The sequence below is a fragment of the Carassius gibelio genome, chromosome A8 (genome assembly GCF_023724105.1).
Source record: "Carassius gibelio isolate Cgi1373 ecotype wild population from Czech Republic chromosome A8, carGib1.2-hapl.c, whole genome shotgun sequence".
Lineage (NCBI taxonomy): Eukaryota > Metazoa > Chordata > Actinopteri > Cypriniformes > Cyprinidae > Carassius > Carassius gibelio.
In genome coordinates, this window is record NC_068378.1 from 25,891,371 (window position 1) to 25,910,074 (window position 18,704).

The 18,704-nt window shown below is 33.0% G+C and overlaps 1 protein-coding gene across 1 annotated transcript in view; it reads left to right on the forward strand.

The window, feature by feature from the left end:
• Positions 1–1,390: 1,390 nt before the first annotated feature.
• The window catches only part of LOC128019029 (BICD family-like cargo adapter 1), a 39,264-nt gene continuing 21,950 nt past the window's right edge, over positions 1,391–18,704 (forward strand). Inside the window, exons 1-4 of the mRNA XM_052604975.1 lie at positions 1,391–2,169; positions 4,685–4,900; positions 17,143–17,259; positions 17,386–17,397. Coding sequence (XP_052460935.1) covers positions 1,771–2,169; positions 4,685–4,900; positions 17,143–17,259; positions 17,386–17,397 — 744 coding nt within the window. The 5' untranslated portion in view covers positions 1,391–1,770. The remainder of the gene's footprint in view (positions 2,170–4,684; positions 4,901–17,142; positions 17,260–17,385; positions 17,398–18,704) is intronic.

Sequence of the window (18,704 nt, forward strand, 5' to 3'; positions counted from 1 at the left end):
GCAGCCTCAATCCCCTGAATCACCAGCTTCTTCAAACATCTAGTTTCTGCCATTCATCCTACAGTAAATGACCGTACAGTGATCAGACGGTTTGTGCTCTGGAAAGACAGTGACCCACTTTCCTTTGTATGTCAATATTATGGTCCACAAGTGAAGTCTTTGTTTCTCAGTAATCACTAAATCTTTGTGTCTCACTGAAACACATTTCATCACATGCTACAGGAGCAGCACTGAACCATTAGAAAACAAGTGCACTGAATCATGTCTTACACTACTGAGATGATTGAACTCTGTGAACGCTGTGAAATGAGATTAAATGAGATCCGTTCGGATCACCAGGATGAACCAAAGGGAGAGTAAGGGAATTCTGCGTTCCTTACAGTTGTTCTGCTTCTGCTGCTGTGGAAGGTTTTCAGTAATCTGGTGTTTGTATGTTCATGCTGAAACCCCGCAGTGTAATAACGAGGTCGAACCCTTTCAAAACACAATGACTGAAGAGTCATGAATATGTGCTGTCATGTTAATTACATTCCTGTCACTTCGCAAACTTGTCTAGAGGTCAAATAAAGTTTGAAACCATTTGAACTCAAATATTTCTATAATAATTAAATACATAAACAAATAACATACAAAACAAAGCAGCTATTTAGGATTAAATAAATACTATTAGGAGACAATTAAGTTTTTTCACTAATAATTCTTATTAGATTATTATTACTGTAATACAGTACAACCATCCTGTGCAGTCAAGATGTTTTTAAATATAAAAATCAAAACCTTCAAATAAATGCAGAACGGAAATTACATAAACTGGTTATAATTTAAATTACTTACATTATATATATATATATATATATATATATATATATATATATATATATATATATATATAGTATAATAATAATTAATAAATGACATAGTTAATATATAATAATCAATTAATTATACATGAATAATACAAAAATATATGATGCACATAAAATAAAAATACTATATGAATATTAATAAGAGGAAGGAATCAACAGAAAGCTAAAATATCTTGATATTGTTGTCAGAATAGGAAAATTAACCATATGAACCATAATAGTAAAAAAAAGATAAAAAAAATAAATACATTTGTTGCTTGCTAAATATGATATATATGAATACACAAACTGTATTGGATCAACCAAATAATATAGATTATGAAAAGGCCAGTTTTGACTGTATCAATGAGAAGTCATTAACCTTCAAGAACATACTGTAATCCCCAATACACCAGTGACAATCATATGTCATTCACCCAGTTCTTCTATAGCATATGGCGTTATCACAATCCACCAATGGGCGGCTACGATGAGCAGGTTGATTAGCTGACGTCACGGGCGCAGAGAGGTTTGGGAGGAGGCTCTTGCGCGAGAGCAATCCGTGTATTTGGGTGTCGTATAGGCCAGGGATGTGAGTTAGGGGCGACAATAATGGGGAATAACCGGGACCCCGGTGCTCTGGAGTGGACACAACGACTGGACGGTGATCATCAAGGGGGTTAACGTGATGAGCAGCCATCTCGAGAGTGTTTTACACTGATTTAGCGAAGCTTGATGGATTTTATTGGATTCAGTGATCAATTAATTGTCACCGGATACCTGATAAAGCGCATATAATCATACTGGATACGATTGATCCATTTCCATGGCGTTACTATCGACCCAGAGCCAAGCAGGTCACCTGGACCCAGGACTAAAGCGGGCTCACCGGGTCTAAAGCGCTCGATCTGTCGTGTTTCCGGCGATGTCCGCGTCCTGCCTCGATCTGCGCAGCGTTATTTCAGCACCACCGCAGCTGGACAGCGACCGCATGGACCGAGCGCTGGATCCCAGCCGCCAAAACTCGCCAGACTCCGCCGGGGAATACCAGACCCTCACGCTGCTACACACCGCGCCCGGGGGGCTCGGCATGGCTCTGGAGGAGGAGCTGGCCATGCTCACCCGCGAACGGGAGGAGGACCTGGATGTATCCGCCTCAGAGGCACCTGTGAGCGGACAGAATTCTGACCTGCTGTCGCTCTTCCGGCAAAAAGAGAAGGATTTGGTCCTTGCTGCTAAACTGGGCAAAGCTCTACTTGAACGGAACCAAGACCTCACAAAGCAATATGACAACATGACCAAGGATTTAAACGACAAACTCGAAGTGAGGAACTCTAACACTATATTTGAGTTTATACACTGCAAAAAATTTGCATTAAAAAAAAAAGTATTTGGAAATTTCTGCCATTGGATTCTTCCAGCTAATTGGTTTCAGCGTACAATATATTTCCGACACAATAATCAACTTTTTTTTTCTTTCTTTTTTTTTAGATGCAATACGGGTAGGGTAACAAATAACTTGTTTGTTTTGTTAATATTTTTGTTTTATTTTTTATCTATTTATTTATTTATTTTAAACGAACGTATCCTGAGCTCACAATAAGTTACAACTCCAAACATTGATAAAAATCAGCAAAATGCAAACATAGTACGTTTTCATGCCCAGTGCATAATGGAAAGTTGGTGAATGGGACTGAATCTGAACTGACTGAAAATTGTATGACTATTTAAACAAATGCTATATTTGTTAATTAAGAATATTGTATTTTACACACACACACACACACACACACACACACACATGAACATAAGGCAGTGCAATAAATGGTAGCGTTTAAAGAATTGGATACAATTCAGTTGATAAATTATTCATAGTAATCTATAATAAAAACAAAAAAAGAAAGAAAAGCAAATCCCCAAAATATCAATAATCACTTAAATCAGGAAGCTTTATTTTTACGAGTGTAATTTAATACTCTAGTGCTGTGATTGATTTCACTGGCATGTGTTGTTTAAATTGGTGTGCAGTCAGTCTGCCTTTTAATTATTAATCAAGATGTATCATAATCACTTAAATGAGTCGAACACATTTAGTCTCAAACTGTTAGTCTCCAGTTTCTTCCTCATGCTGAACTGCTGAAGAGTTCCCAACTGCAGCTGTGCTCAAAACGGTTTCTAATTGCACCAAAATATGCATAAATCCTAAAAGCAAATGGTTTTAAGACTAATATTATATTATATTAAGATTTTTATAAAGTCATCAAAGTATGGTGAACGGCTTGAGGAAACAACTAGAACCACAACTAACGGCTGTTTGTCAAGACCCAAGCGTTTACTGTCACTGAATGTCGACTGTGTGAAGCGCTGAATCTGGTTCAGATCTATACGAGCTCTTATGGTCGTTTCAGAAATGCTTTGGCTCTCTTCTGAGGGCCAGACTCTTCTCCATGCAACTCTCCCTCCTGGCCCAGTTCACATCTTTGACTTAAACCTCTTGTCTTAATCCATATCCCAGTTCGGTGTCTTTTCCTTACTCATATTTCCAGACTAATTTGAGGAATCCTTCATCCTCTTACAAAAGCAAATAATCAGCACTGAAATGACTTCTAACAGTTAATTGCATTGATAGCCGTCACAGTGGATTTCATGGCCCTTAATCAGTGCCAGATTTCATTTTCTGCAATTATAGCAGGAGCTCTCAGAGGGGCCCGGGACTCAACCTGACTGGCCCTTTATGGCATGAGAACTTTGGGAAGTCTCAGACCATGAAATCTGAATGTCTGGCTATCATTGACTAGCATCAGTCCACATTACAGCTTATTCGGGCACCTTTTAAGACCATACACTCTCAGAAAAAGGTACAAAAGGTGTCACTGAGGTGGTACCTTTTCAAAAGGTACAAATTTGTACCATATTTATCCCTAGAGTAGTACCTTAAGAGTACACAATAATACTTAAACGGAACATTTTCGTACCTAATTGGTGCAGTTTAATACTTTTGAAAGGGCACTGCCCCAGTGACAGCTTTTGTACCTTTTTTTCTGAGAGTGTTTGATAAAAATATAAGGCAACCAATCATATGCTTCTGTTTTACATGTCATTTGTGGGCGGGTTATTTTAATTATTTGATGCCACAACAGTTTACCAGCATAGAGAAAAATCAGATCATAGAGCACTTCGAAATTTCCAAAGGTACTTTATTTCACAAATATTCTTGTTTAATTAAAGTCTCTTCTGCTCACCAAAGATGCAATTATTTGATCAAAAATACAGTACAAGATGTAAAATATTATTACAGTTTTGAATAACTGTATTATACTGTAATATCTTTAAAAAATATATTTTATTCCTGTGATCAAAGCTGAATTACTCCAGTCCTTCAGAAACATTCTAATATGCTGATTTTCTGCAAAAAAAAAAAACAAAACAAAACAAAAAAAACATTTCTGATTATTTTCGAATTTTAAAAAGAAGTTGTGCTGCTTAAAACTTTTTTGGAAACTGATACATTGTATTTTTCAGGATTCTTTGATGAATAGAACACTCAAATATTTTGTAAAATTATAAACATCTTTACTGTCACCGTAATAAATCCTTACTGAATAAAAGCATTAATTACTTTTTAAAAATCATACTGGCCCTAAACCTTTTGAACATTGTACTGTAGTTAAAAACAGTAGTTTTGGTAGCTTTATCATAGTACTAGTGTATTTGCTACTAAGTGCGTTAAACAGAACTATTAATATCTACTAAAGATTTGATGCCACTAACCTGGCAAACTTTGGTAAGTCCAGCGATTTCCTCAACAAATGTCAGTGACCCTGGTCTTTCTCTATCAGCTCCTGGAGCAGGAGAAGCACGAGCTGCGACGGCGTTTGGAGAGTCGTGAGGGCGAGTGGGAAGGCCGGGTGGCCGAACTGGAGACAGATGTGCAACAGCTGCAGGGAGAGCTGGAGAGAAATCAGGTGCAGCTGCGTGAGGCCGACCGTGACAAGAGCCGAGCCATCAGTGAGCTGTCAGAACAAAACCATCGCCTGCTGGAGCAGCTCAGCAGGGTGAGTGAGATGTTCAGCCTGATATGGGCACAGCTTGCAGGGGGTCAGATGAGCCCAAAACAACTGGATGTAGATGGGTTTCGCAGAATACAGCTCTGTAAACCTTAGATTTCAAGATTAAGAAATGGTCCGTTTTTTTTTTTTTTTTTTACTTTAAGCCAAATCTGCTCTATAGTAGTATTTATTTATTTATTTTTGGCTGGAGTTTGTTTATGTTATCGAATGCAGCCTGTTTCTGTTGATATACTTGTAGCGTCAGATACGACAAAGCACATTTATTTATAGCACATTTTGTGCACAATTTAATTACAATTTGCTTTATATAGCCATGATAGAAAGAAAATAATATATATATATATATAAAATATATTATTAAAATTAATTATAAAAAGTATAGAAAAATAAAAAAAACAAATATAATAATACAAATAATGCAAAATGCCACTTTATATAGTCATGATAAAGAAAATGAAATTTGATAATAAAAATTTAAAATAATTCAAGAAAAATAATATATGTAATGCAATGTAAAAAAAAAGAAATATTAAAAATCTATTTAAAAAGGAAAGAAAAAAATTATAATTAAAAAAACTAAATAATGATAAATAATAGAAAAGGCAAGGCACATTACAGAGAAAGGTGGAAAACAACACACATGCTATGAATAAATTTCATGCTAAGGCACAGAGTGTGTCCCTTCATCTTCCAGAAACACTGCTTTACACAAACTCATCAAAATTCCACTATGCTCCAGTCCGTTTTCAATAATTCAACAGCTGTGCGGCTCAAAACTATCCGATCTACCTGTCTGACAATCCAGCAGGTCAACCTTGAAGACGCACAGAAAATTAAGATGATAACCTTTAACTGTTGCCAGTGAATGAGGGTGACGAAGAAGTAAACTGTTCAAAGACACAATTTTTCAGCATCTTTGTGTTTGAATTGAAAATCGGTCTGTTTCACAACTATTGCACTTGAATGTGTCATGGCCAGCAAACAGGATATCTTTGATAACATGAATTATGTGTTTGAGAACACAATTTTGCAGTTTCGCCTGTGTTGCATAGGTCCATTTATGGTACTTTAATACAAAAATGTGTAAAACTACTAAACCAAAAATGTGCCACAGGTCTGTTCTGCAAGTCAAGTCAGTTCAGTTTATTTAATTATTTTAGCAATTCAACTTAAAACAAAAAAATGAGTTAAAAGTTTGTTTTTGTTTTTTTGTTTTTTACAAATATTTTATTTAAGGAAATGTTAATTTTATTTTTTTTGGGGGGGGGGTTAGTTATAGTTTTAGTTAACAATAAAAGTTGCTGTTAACATCAAAATCCATGTTATTTTAATGCAGTCATGTGGTAACATAGCTAATATTAATACAACATCCCTGTTCAGTGTTGTTTGACTGGTTAGCTTCATCAGTTAGTTAGTAGTTATGTCATAACTAGACCATTCTGCAGGCAAAATATATCTTTCTCCACTCAGGGATGTTTAAACAGTGAATTACATTTTTAAAGGCCTTGTTGAAGGATTAAAAAAAAATGTTGCATCATCATTTTTTGCATAACATCATATCTTGATATCAATAAATAGTTTTTAATAATCACATATTTGTTTTTGCATCACACTGGCTGAAGTCACATTGAAACATGATGAAATTCTAAATGATTAATTGCTAATGTTGAATAAATACAGTAATTTCTAAGCAATGATGGTGTTTTATTGATTTGGCAGGAAATTGAGATTTGCAGGTTAAATGCAACATTGAGTTAAGGTTGCGTTTCTATGTGCGACTCTTGTTCACAGGCGTATTTGAATTCTCATTGAGTCTTATTGATTTTGCCCCGGGACGGCTGTGGTGTTGTGGTAATGATGCAGCTGAGGTCAGACAACAATCTCTTCCTGTATCGAGACAGCCGCGTTGCCCTGACAAACCGCTTTGAACTTCAGTCTTAATGACTTTAACATTCAGATTTACTGCAGTTGTCAATAACATGCTTTAAAACTGTCAATCCTAGTTTTATAATTAATATTCACACACAAATGTAAGAAGAATCAATGCTGATAAACTAATCAAGAGTGGCAACACAAGGGCTTCCAGCTGAGGGCAAAAACACCAGCAAAACCAAAACATGATCTCAGAAAATAATGGACTAATAAATAATGAAACCCATTTATTTTGATCCACTGGAAACTAAAATAAATAATAATAAAAAAAAGCAAACAGTCCTTCTGAAAGAACTATTTAGAACTATTTTTTTGGATTTATCATTGATATTATTATTTTTGTTAATACTTTGAACAATTTTTTTTATATATATATTTGTTGTTTTTATTTTAATTTTAGTTTAGGTTTTAGTAATTTTGTTGTCAATGTTTTTAATTTTTACTGGTTTATTTTGCGAATTTTCATAATTTGTTTAGTTATTTTAGTACTTCAACTTAAACTAAATTAAAAATGGTGCTTTGGTCATAAGCTGAAATAATAACAATATAATATAATATAATATAATATAATATAATATAATATAATATATATATATATATATATATATATATATATATATATATATATATATATATTTTTTTTTTTTTTTTCATTTTAGTTTTTTTGTGAATGCATTTTTTTCCAGTTTTAGTAATTATTATTTTTGTACATAAATGAAAATTAGAAACGTTGCCTTTGAAACCACATTTTAAATGACCATCAACTGAGAAAGATGCTTTTTGTTATCTGAATGGTGTAGCTACAACATCTACCATCTACAGTAACTACTAGAATGAACTAGTCACATCTTGGCCACACGGTCATTTGACTGGTTAACATCGGTAGTGTTTTTAACTTTTTAAAGCTATTAAACTAATCAGTTGCTGACAGAGATGTTCTCAAAAGCAAGAAAGAGGCTCTGAGTATAAGACAACTAAATACGCTTGACAAATCTGCTAATGGATCTAGACCTGCAAACTCAGATGACCTTCCTTCTGTGGGACAAGTGACAGAAAATGACATAAGGCAGAGAGACACTTGGATGAATTCAGGTGGGATAAGGCTTTAATCCAGATCCTCTTTAATAACATTACATCCAGCCGACTGAAATCGAGCAAGACAGGACAACAAAAACTGTGGGATGACTTACATATAAAGCAACAACCTAAAGAAAAAGAAATCACAAATGAGATTTCATTAACATTTTGATTGTTTCTTCAATACAATGTTAAGATTAATTAGGATAAAACAATCTCCTGCTCCTTCTTCTGATAAAAAAAAACCTAAAGAAGAGTTTAAGAAGAGATATAAAAATGTCTTGAACTGCATGATTTTTTTTTTTTTTAGTATGACTTTATAGTTATATATTTTTAATATGTGAAACAATTGCATTTTTATTTCTCTCAATGGTCTTTAAAGAGAAACACCCGAGAAAAAGTTGACATAGAAATAAAACATGAATGCAATAAAAAAATTATTCTGGAGCGACAGTGACTATGCTAAGCTGTTTTATCTATAAAACGTACAAGTATATATTTACATGCTACTAGTACTTATTTTTAGATACTAGTATCTATTATATTAAGAACCAGTACTTATGCATTAAATACTAGTAACTATTAAATAGATACTAGTGCTATTACTAATTTCTTAGATACTAGTACCTATCAAATAGATACTAGTACTTAATATTATATAATGGTACTTACTCATTGGTTACTAGTAACTATTCAGGGCCCGGTTCCCCGATAACGCTCACTCTTAGCGCGCTAAAAAGACCAGAAAGATATATCTAACCAAAGTTGTTTATGTTTCTAAATGTGTTCCCCAAAGTGTCCCTTAGGAAGCTTCTTAACTCGCTGCCTCTTACGTTCAATGTTACAAAGGCGCTGTCCCAAGTGAAGGTGCTGAATTAGTTGGCATCGATTGCTCATGAATCGATTTTCCACTTCACGCGAAGGTGCATTACAGCATTAAGAAAGACAACACGTTCTATACAAATGAAAAATTCCTTAAATTATTCCAGTAACATATATTTGAACATAGTTTAAGTTATCTGTAAAATATAGACTATTCATTAAATTATCAAATTGTCAGTAATATGTTCACACGACTGACCGGGTATCCCTCGCTAATCATCCACCCTCCTTATCCCGTTGTGCCACTTGTGCCGCTTCGTGACATAGGTTTAACGACTTCTAAAAATGATGTAATAGACTTTCATATTAATGGCTAGGTACTTTACAATCAGAATTGATTGGCAAGCAGCTGCAGTTACTTCTGTTTAATGCGGGATTGATTGCCATTGGTTTGTTTTCAATTAAAAGTAACCTATCTACAATGAACCGAGAGAGAGAGAGAGAGAGAGATAGATACAGAATATGGTGGGGAAGCAACGTAAAAAAGGGCACCAAGCTTCTCATCAGAGGAACTTGAAGTTTTGCTGGACCTTGCCACCAGGTTGGAGATCACACCCTTGTGGTCCACTATAATAATGGATTGGCCCAAGACTCTGGGGATGCCAGCAATGGGATGTAATCCCCGTCATGGCACAGAAGGGTGTTGGTGACAGTGTGGATGCACATTTACACCGAGGTCTTGCTTAGGCCGTAGCCCTCTCCCACAACCTCGATGAAGCTCCCTGTAGCTAAAAACCTTAGCGCTGCAAGCAGCTGGACTTCAGGGCTTAAAGCAAAACTCCGCCATGTTAGCCTGGCTAGCCCAGGTCTGAGAAGGTCTAGCAGCTCCATAATGAGTTGTCTTGGGAGGCGAATTTTTTTAAATATAGCCACGTCAGACAAAATGTCAAAATGGCTTAAGTTTTGCCGAATAAAAAAATTGACATGGACTAAACGGCTCTGCATTTAAATAAAAGCATATAAAAGCTAATAAAAATTATTAAAGCATTATTAGTCTTAAAATGTCCATAACATAAAATCATTGTTGAGCCACAACATTGTCAACATCGCATAGTTTGACTTGTACTGCGCTGATTTCTAAAGACTGCTGCACAGTGGCGGCGACTGGCGTCTTGAGCTCAAACAACGCTAAGAGAGAGCTTACGAATGGTCCAGACCATCCTTACGAAAGTGTGACTTACAGAACATATACTTAGTGTACAAACGTGTCGGGAATCGTGCCATAAGATTAAGAGAGAGGTTAAGGAATAGGTTAAGAACTACTTAGCAATAAGAATGTTTTGGGGCCCAAAAACATTTTGTTTTGACTAATATATATTACAAAAGTGTCTAATACATAATTTTTTATATACTAGAAGTTACTCATTGGGTATTAGTACCTATTATTATATACACCTTTTCAATATATAGTACAATTTTTTTATCTATTAGATATTAGTGCTTATTACACATAAACTGTATTCAACACTAGGACTAATTCCAAATGTTCAAGATTTTTAATTGAACTCTGCAGTGGTCATTCTGACTAGTCATTACATAAGACAAGTTTAAAAATCAGTTGCATTTAATAAGATATTATAATGTAAAAAGATTTAATACTAGTTACAATTACAAAATATACTAATATCTACTAGTATCAATTAAATATGTACTAGTATCTAATGAAAAGTAATAGCATTTAATAAATATATTTTTAGTATCTAATGAATACTTCTATATATTAGTTACTATTGGCATACATACTAATCAGAACTGAATAGCTGATATCTGAATGACAGATCCCCATAGAATCAATGGCACAATTTTAAATGTGTTACCAGTCACTATTGAAATAATACTAACATCTAATAAATAATAAATAGTATTTAATAAGTACTAGTCTATTTAAAAAGTTACTAGTATCTAAAGAATAAGCACTAGTAACTATTAGAAGCTTTAGCTCTTAATGGATTAGTTACTAGTATATAAAAAATGCAGCATCAACTAGATAAATTGTTTTATAATTGATATTGTTTTTTAAGGACTCAATGTTAAATCAGCTTGCCATACAGTGACAACATAGCTAGATAATGAAGTAGAGCAGCTCATAGGTAAAGCTTAGCAAATACAGACAGCATAAATGTTCAGCTAATATACTGAACATATTGTGCTGTGTTGGACAGATGCTTTCTGTTGCGTTCGCACACACACACACACACACACCAACACATGCACGTCTGTCTGGAAGCAGGGGGTTGTCAAAAACGCCTGAACCCCAGCAGCCTAATCTGATCAGAGAGAGGAATTTCACTAATTACATTACAAAGGTTTAGAGAGAGGGGTGAAGGGGGTGGACACACAACAAAATAGACCTACATTTCATTATCTAGATGGGGTGATTCTGAGACTTAAATAAATGATCATTTTGATTATATTTTCACTGGTGTCCTGCATTGGAAATGCTGATGGTGTACTCACACAGCCGGAGCACTGATAAAGCTTTAAAAAGAAGAAGAAAACCTCTGATCCCTGCTATGATTTTGAAGTAAAACAGCTGGAAACACGCTATGATGCTAGTAAATTGCCAGGGGGTTGCTATGAAGTTGGTTTATGGCGTTTAAACAATACCTCCCACAAATATGCACACGAGATCCACACATGTACACAGCAATCAACACATGCACGGAAGAGAGCCACATGTGTGCACAGCGATCCACTAATGCATGCAAGGGATCCACATGCGTGCACGCCAATTCACAATTGATCACATGAGAACTACACGTGTGCACAGCAATTCGCAAATGTGACAGGCACAGACTCCATTCATAAATGCAAGCATCAGAATGTGCATCTAAATAAACATTAATGTCTTTACTTAGAATGTATTGAGACTGATTTCACTCGATATGGGTGTGCTGTGAGGTTTTTAGGAGTTTGCAACATGGTTGCTATTTCAGGCTGGTTTCTAGGTATAGTAGCTGCAATGGTGTAAAAGTATTGCTATGCTGTTGCTAGTGTCTTCTGGGTGGTTGCTTGGTGGCTATAAAATATTATACATCAATATAGATTATATATAGAATATTAAAAGGATAGTTTACCCAAAAATTAAAATTTGACATGATCATTTGGCCTCATGTTATTCCAAACCTGTACGAGTTTCTATCTTCTGTTATATAGAAGAAATTTTGAAGAATGTTAGTAACCAAACAATTGCTGGTAGCCATTGACTTCCATAGTATTTTTTTTTTTTACATACTATAAAAGTCAATGCAACTATTTGGTTAACAAAAATATTCAAAGTTTTTTTTCATAACAAAATTGTAATTTTTGGTTGAACTATCCCTTTAATACATAATGATAGAGGTTTGATCACATCCCTCTCAGCACTAGTATAGTGATGCTTGCCTTAGACAACACTAGTTTTTAACAAAAACTGTTGTCTTTTATCCTATTACTGTTCCTGGGGTTACAGAAAAGCTATGTTATCCCTCTCAACACTCTTTAAATGCAATAAAATAACTGTGGAGTGGTTTATTGCTTTATTTTGTCCAGCATTCTAACATTTCATCTGCGTGTCTCCAGTTTATACTGCAGAAATGTCACAGGTTTCCTCCTCTGACAGGATGACTAAGGGAAATCATCACCACCAATCACTATTCCCAAATATATCTCTATGGCAACCACTAATGTTAAATCAAATTCCATGTGCTACCATAGAAATGTGATTTCCAACCCTCTCACAAAGTGCTGTGATGGAGCCTTTAACTAATAAAGCGCGAAAACTTGTGAATCTGCATTTTAAATTCTGAATACTGTACAACTGAATAAGTGGTTTCACTAACACTTTATTTTAGTGGTCAATTCTCACTATTACATAGTTGCTTATTAGCATGTCTATTATTAACATATAGGTTGTTTATTAGTACTTATAATTCTGCATGACAATATTCTACATTCCTAATACTACCCCAAACCTAGACTTGACAACTATCTTACTAATTATTAATAAGCAGCAAATTGGGAGTTTATTGAGGCGAAATCATAGTTAATGGTTAAAAACTAATTAAGTAAAATAAAACTGAGAACTCAGTTTAATCTCTTGAACCAAGAAAAAGCAAACTCTGAGCAATTGATTTTCTCTCAGTTAAATGCAACAGGGAATATTTCTCAGAATGTTCTCTCAAAGTTATGAACAAACATTTCAGTGACGTTAACAGAACATTAATTGAAAGTTGTGTGGTCTTTAATAATGTTCTCAAAACATTAGCAGAAAAACCTTATTTGTGCATCATTCATGGAATGTTTTCCCCCCCGAAATGTTTTTTAAATGTTACTACTTGTTTCAGAACATTCAGAGAACATGTAACATTAATGATAAAAAAGTCTGAAATGGAATGTTCCCTCAACATTTATATTTGTAAAAACATTTTAAAAAAACAACTGACAAAACAAAATTACTGAACATTGAATGGGAATGTTAGACACACTTTATAACAGTTTAAATAAAAAAATCTAATCACTAACCTTGTAAAGATAAAATAATACATCTTATTATTTGTGTATGATAACTATTGACTCTCTGTCTGTTTTTATCTCTCATACAAGGAAAACCTTTAAAACTATGAAAGATCAAACTCTGAGCAATCACGATTCTCTCAGTTTAATGTAACAGTGAACTTTCTCAGATTGTTCTGGCAAGTTTCTCTCAAGGTTATGAACAAATGTTAATGTAAAAGAATGTTTGTTCAAAGTCATGCTTTCCAATAAGATTCCATAGTTAACTACATTATTTAATGTAAACTTACAAAGAAAAATTATTCTAAAGCATTTATATTAATCTTAGTTCATGTTGATTTCAACATTTATTATTTATATATAAATTTATATATATTTATGTTTTTTAATGGTCCTGAGCTAACAGACTTACAATGAACAGTTTTATTTTTATTAACTAATGTTGACAAAGATTATAAAACACTGTATTGCTCATTGTTAGTTAATGCTTTAAATATAGTTAAGAAATGGAACCTTATTATAAAGTGCTACCTTTTTAATATTCTCAAAATATTAGCACAAACAAAAAAACTATATTTATACATCTTTCATGGATTTTTATTTTTTATTAAACATTCTAGTTAAATTTTTTGTAAAATGTTATTAGTCGTTTCAGAATGTTCAGAGAACATTTAAAAGTAACATTCCTATAATTATAAAAAATATAGCATGGAATATTCCATTAACATAAAAAAAAAAAAAAAAATGACATTTCTAAAACATAAAAAACTGTATGCATGATTGTTTAAAGAGCATTCAGAAATAACATTTCCATAACTTATAGAAAAATATTCTTAAAGCATTTTTTGTTAGCTGGGAAGCTTTAAATAAAAAATCTAATCACTAACCATGTAAAGATAAACAGGAAGTTACATTTTATTGTTTTTCCTGTCTAACCACAGACCTGCATAAGATAAGTCTATAAAGCCGACAATTCCCGAAAAACTTCAGTCATTTCTGCTTGTACTTGTCAACAGAATAAATGAGAGTAAATACAGATAACAACCAAAACAGCTTCAACTCCCTCAGATTCCTCCTGCGATCACTTCATGAATCAGCTGGGCAATAATGAATTCCTGATGACTTTTTAAACAACATCAAACTGATGAGAAGTTCAGCAATCTGATCCAGGGCTCTACAAGTGAAAACCTGCTGCTCCTAACATTTCTTTATCTGTCTCCAGTCTTCATCTGCAGCAACAGAAAGATGAATCCAAGGTCAAGATGAGTGACGGAACTGAAACAGTTTCCACTTTGTTCTCAAAACAGCTGAGTTTTATTTTAGAAAGTGTCTTTCATCAGGAGATTCATCCTGCCAGGAAATGCAAGACACAAACCCTCATGAAAAATCACATCACAGATATATGAGTGAATAAATAAAGTCAGGAATCTATTACAGAGACATACTGTTTCAACAGCTACACTGCAAAAAAAAAAAAAAAAAAAAAAAAGTTCAATGAAAAGAAAAAATTATATCAATTTATTTTATATATATATATATATATATATATATATATATATATATATATATATATATATATATATATATATATATATATATATATATATATATAATTTTATCGAAATTGTAAACAAAATAAAAACTATTGAATACATTTTACAAAAAATAAATAAATAAAATATTTTTTCATAAAAACCTACACTTTTTTTTACAGTACCATTAAAAAACAACTTTATACCTTACATACCCCCTTAAAAGTGCAGATTAGTATCTTAGAACAGTAATATGTGCCATTAATGTGCCATTATGAATCTTTAATGGGTGTATAATAATTGTCTCATTAAGGGTAGGATTTAATTTTCTTTTTTTCTAAGAAAAATGCATATGAGTGATTCTCATTGTTTACACTAGTCACACACAATGGTATTTTTAAACAAGCAGTCCAAAGATTACCAAGATTAAAAAGAGCAATCATTGCTATTTACCAATGAATGTAAAAAAGGACATTAAATATTTATTCAAGTTAAAACGCATACAAGTGATAGCTTATTTGAAAGTCTAGTACAATAACCATTACACAGTTTAGTGGTCATCGTATCACTAACATTTTAGTAGGCTATTTATTATATAACAAACTTAATAAAAGTCTTCATACAGTAGTTAACTCCTGTTGCATAATCTATTCCAGAATCCAGATACATGTTCAGATCATTTCTAGCACGAGATATTGCAATGTGATCAATGTGTGTGTGTGTGTGTGTGTGTGGGTGTGGGGGTGTGTGTGTGTGTGGGTGTAGTTTCTCTGTGTTGTTCTGTATTATGACTCATGCTCATAGATTATTGGGGCAGCAACAGGCTTCGCTTCTCTTCTAATATTTCTGGGTGAAATCATATAACATGATCAATCAGATTAAATTAAATTATTTTTTGCATCGGTGCATGTCACTGACCTTTAAAAAGCAGCTGAAACACAACTAACTTCTAAAGGTAATAAAGGTGCTAAATGGTTTACTGTTAAGAAAATGTGTGCTACAGTAACATTATGAGTCAAAAGGTTACAAATCAGCTCTTGATTCATGAAACTGATTTTTTTTTTCTGTCCAAAAAACTAGTTAGTATTGATTATTATAGACTGGAGATATCTACAGTGTCTAGTTAAAATGCTACTAATTTCTCATTTCTTTAAGAACACCCATGGTATCGGCTCAGTGCCTTATAAACCGAAATAGTGTTAAAAAAAAGAAGAGAAAAAGAAATAGCTAAATTATTTAATCCTGTGTCTGAAACATGCCATAGTATCAGCCAAGTACCTTGTGAACATGATTTCTTAAAATAAAAAATGTATATATATATATATATATATATATATATATATATATATGATAAAATGAAAAAAAGTACAAAATAATAATAATAATAAAAAATTTACAAATTACTACAAAATAATATAGTTAATTATGAAGTCTAAACAGTTTCATATTATAGTTCCTATAATAAAAATATAAACCTGGTACCTTGTAAACATGATTTTTTTGAATGAGCGAACAAACAAAACAAATACATAAAATAGTTAAATCCGAAGACTAGACATGGTTTAAAAAAAATAAAATAAACAACATATCTTGTTAAATCTAGAGGCTCTAAAAACACATATATTGTAGTATACCTGCCTGTAAATCTGATTTTGTTTAAATAACTAAATAAATAAATACTCATACATACATATATACAAGAAAATAAATAAATGTTAATTCCAGTGGCTGGAAAAACACCCACAGTATCAGCTGGGTGACATGTAAAATAGGTTGTATGTTTGTTGAAAAAAATTAAATAAAATACAACAGAAATTAATGAATTAATAGTAGAATCAGCTCAGTATCTAATAATTTTTAAATTAAAATAATATTAATAATTATATATGTGACCATGGACCACAAAACCAGTCATAAGGGTCTTTTTATATATATATACATCATCTAAAAGCTGAATAAATAACTGTTCCATTGATGTGTAGAAAAATATTTGAAAATCTAGAATCTGATGGTGCAAAGATCGCCTTTAAAGTTGTCCAAATGAAGTTCTTAGCAATGCATATTACTAATCAAAAATCAAGTTTACATATATTTACAGTAGGAAATTTACAAAATATCTTCATGGAACATGATCTTTACTTAATATCCTAATGATTTTTGTCATTAAAAAAAATCAATCATTTTCATATGATGTATTTTTGACTTAAGACTCCAGGGACACATGTAAAAATCTGAACCTTCCTGAAAAGATAAGAAATGCATCCAGACCATCTACACATTACTGATATCACTGTCTGTGTTTGTCCACAGGCCGCCGAGATGGAGAAACAGTTGTCTACTCAGGTTCATTCTTTACGGGATGATTTCAAAGAGAAAAGTCTCTCCACCAACCAGCACATGATGCGCCTTGAGACCCTCCAGGCTGAGGTGAGGCATTATGGGATGTGGACTGTCTTATCTGCAGTGAGTCATCATGACACCCTGATATATTTCAAAATCTGCTTTCCTCTGTCTTCCTTCCTCAAATTATGATTTGTTTCCTGCACTAAACAGCAAGGGCTTGAAGTAAGTGCTCATGAACCGCTTCCTTTTTTCTGCATGTTCGTTTTGTGATGTGAAGATCTCATTGTGCGATGCAAACCGCTGCTGGATCATGTCCTGATTGCTTTATGTCACTTCTGAGCATCAAAGCAGCTAGAAAAAGTGAATGTGGGTCTTTTCACTAATTCGTCTGTGAGAGACGGGTGTGTAATTGGCTCCTGGTGTCTGTTGTGACAGCGCAGGACAAACAACGCCAGCGTGAGTTTCACAGGCCGTCATCAGCGGACACGCTCATATCACTGATCTATTCACAACAACAACAAGATCAAAACAAAGCTTCGTTCAACTCTGAAATAACTCAAGTGAGGAACTGTTCCAAAACATAGTGAACTACCAGTGTGACTTTAGTACTATTAAGACAATACTGTATACTGTATGTATATACTGTATATATATATATATATATATATATATATATATATATATATATATATATTTATATTTATATATATATAGTGTTCCCGTAGCTCAATTGGTAGTGCATTGTGTTATCAAGCGCAAGGTTGGGGGTTCGATTCTCCAACTGTAAGTCGCTTTGGATAAAAGTGTCTGCTAAATGCATACATTTAATTTAATTTAATTTAATTTAATTTAATTTAATTTAATTTAATTTAATTTAATTTAATTTAAATTTAAATTTTAAATTTAAATTTAAGTTTAATATATTATATTATATATTACATTTTTATTTTAGTATTTTCCATTATTATTTCCATTTTAGTTCACATTTTAGTAATTGTATGTGTTTGTCATTTATTAGTTATAAAGTATATGCATTTAACATTTAACTTTAAAAAAAGATGAGTTATTCATTAAAACAAGAAAACATCATGGGGTGATTAAAAAAAGCAGTCGTACAGTATATGAGGTTCATTTCATTTCAGGATGCTCCCTTAGAAGGCTGCTGCCTATGTAGACAATATAAGCAGCAAGGCAGCTCACTAGGTTTTGGGACAGAGCCCACATGTACATATTAACAGCTATTCAGTACTGAGCAACAGGAACTGGCTGATGAGCAATATTATGAATGAGAGATTAGCCAATCATAACAAACATCAGTTATATAGAGAAGTGCAAATGTACAGATAAGCATCTAAGAAAAAAATGACTTCAGTATTAAAGAAACATTCTATTTACATTCCAGTAGATTAAATGAGTAATATATATATATATAGAAAATAAAAGTATACTCTCCATACATGCATACAATCATCCACATCTATAATGCATGAAAATGGATCCGGTTTTGTTCTGCATGTGTAAACTATGCA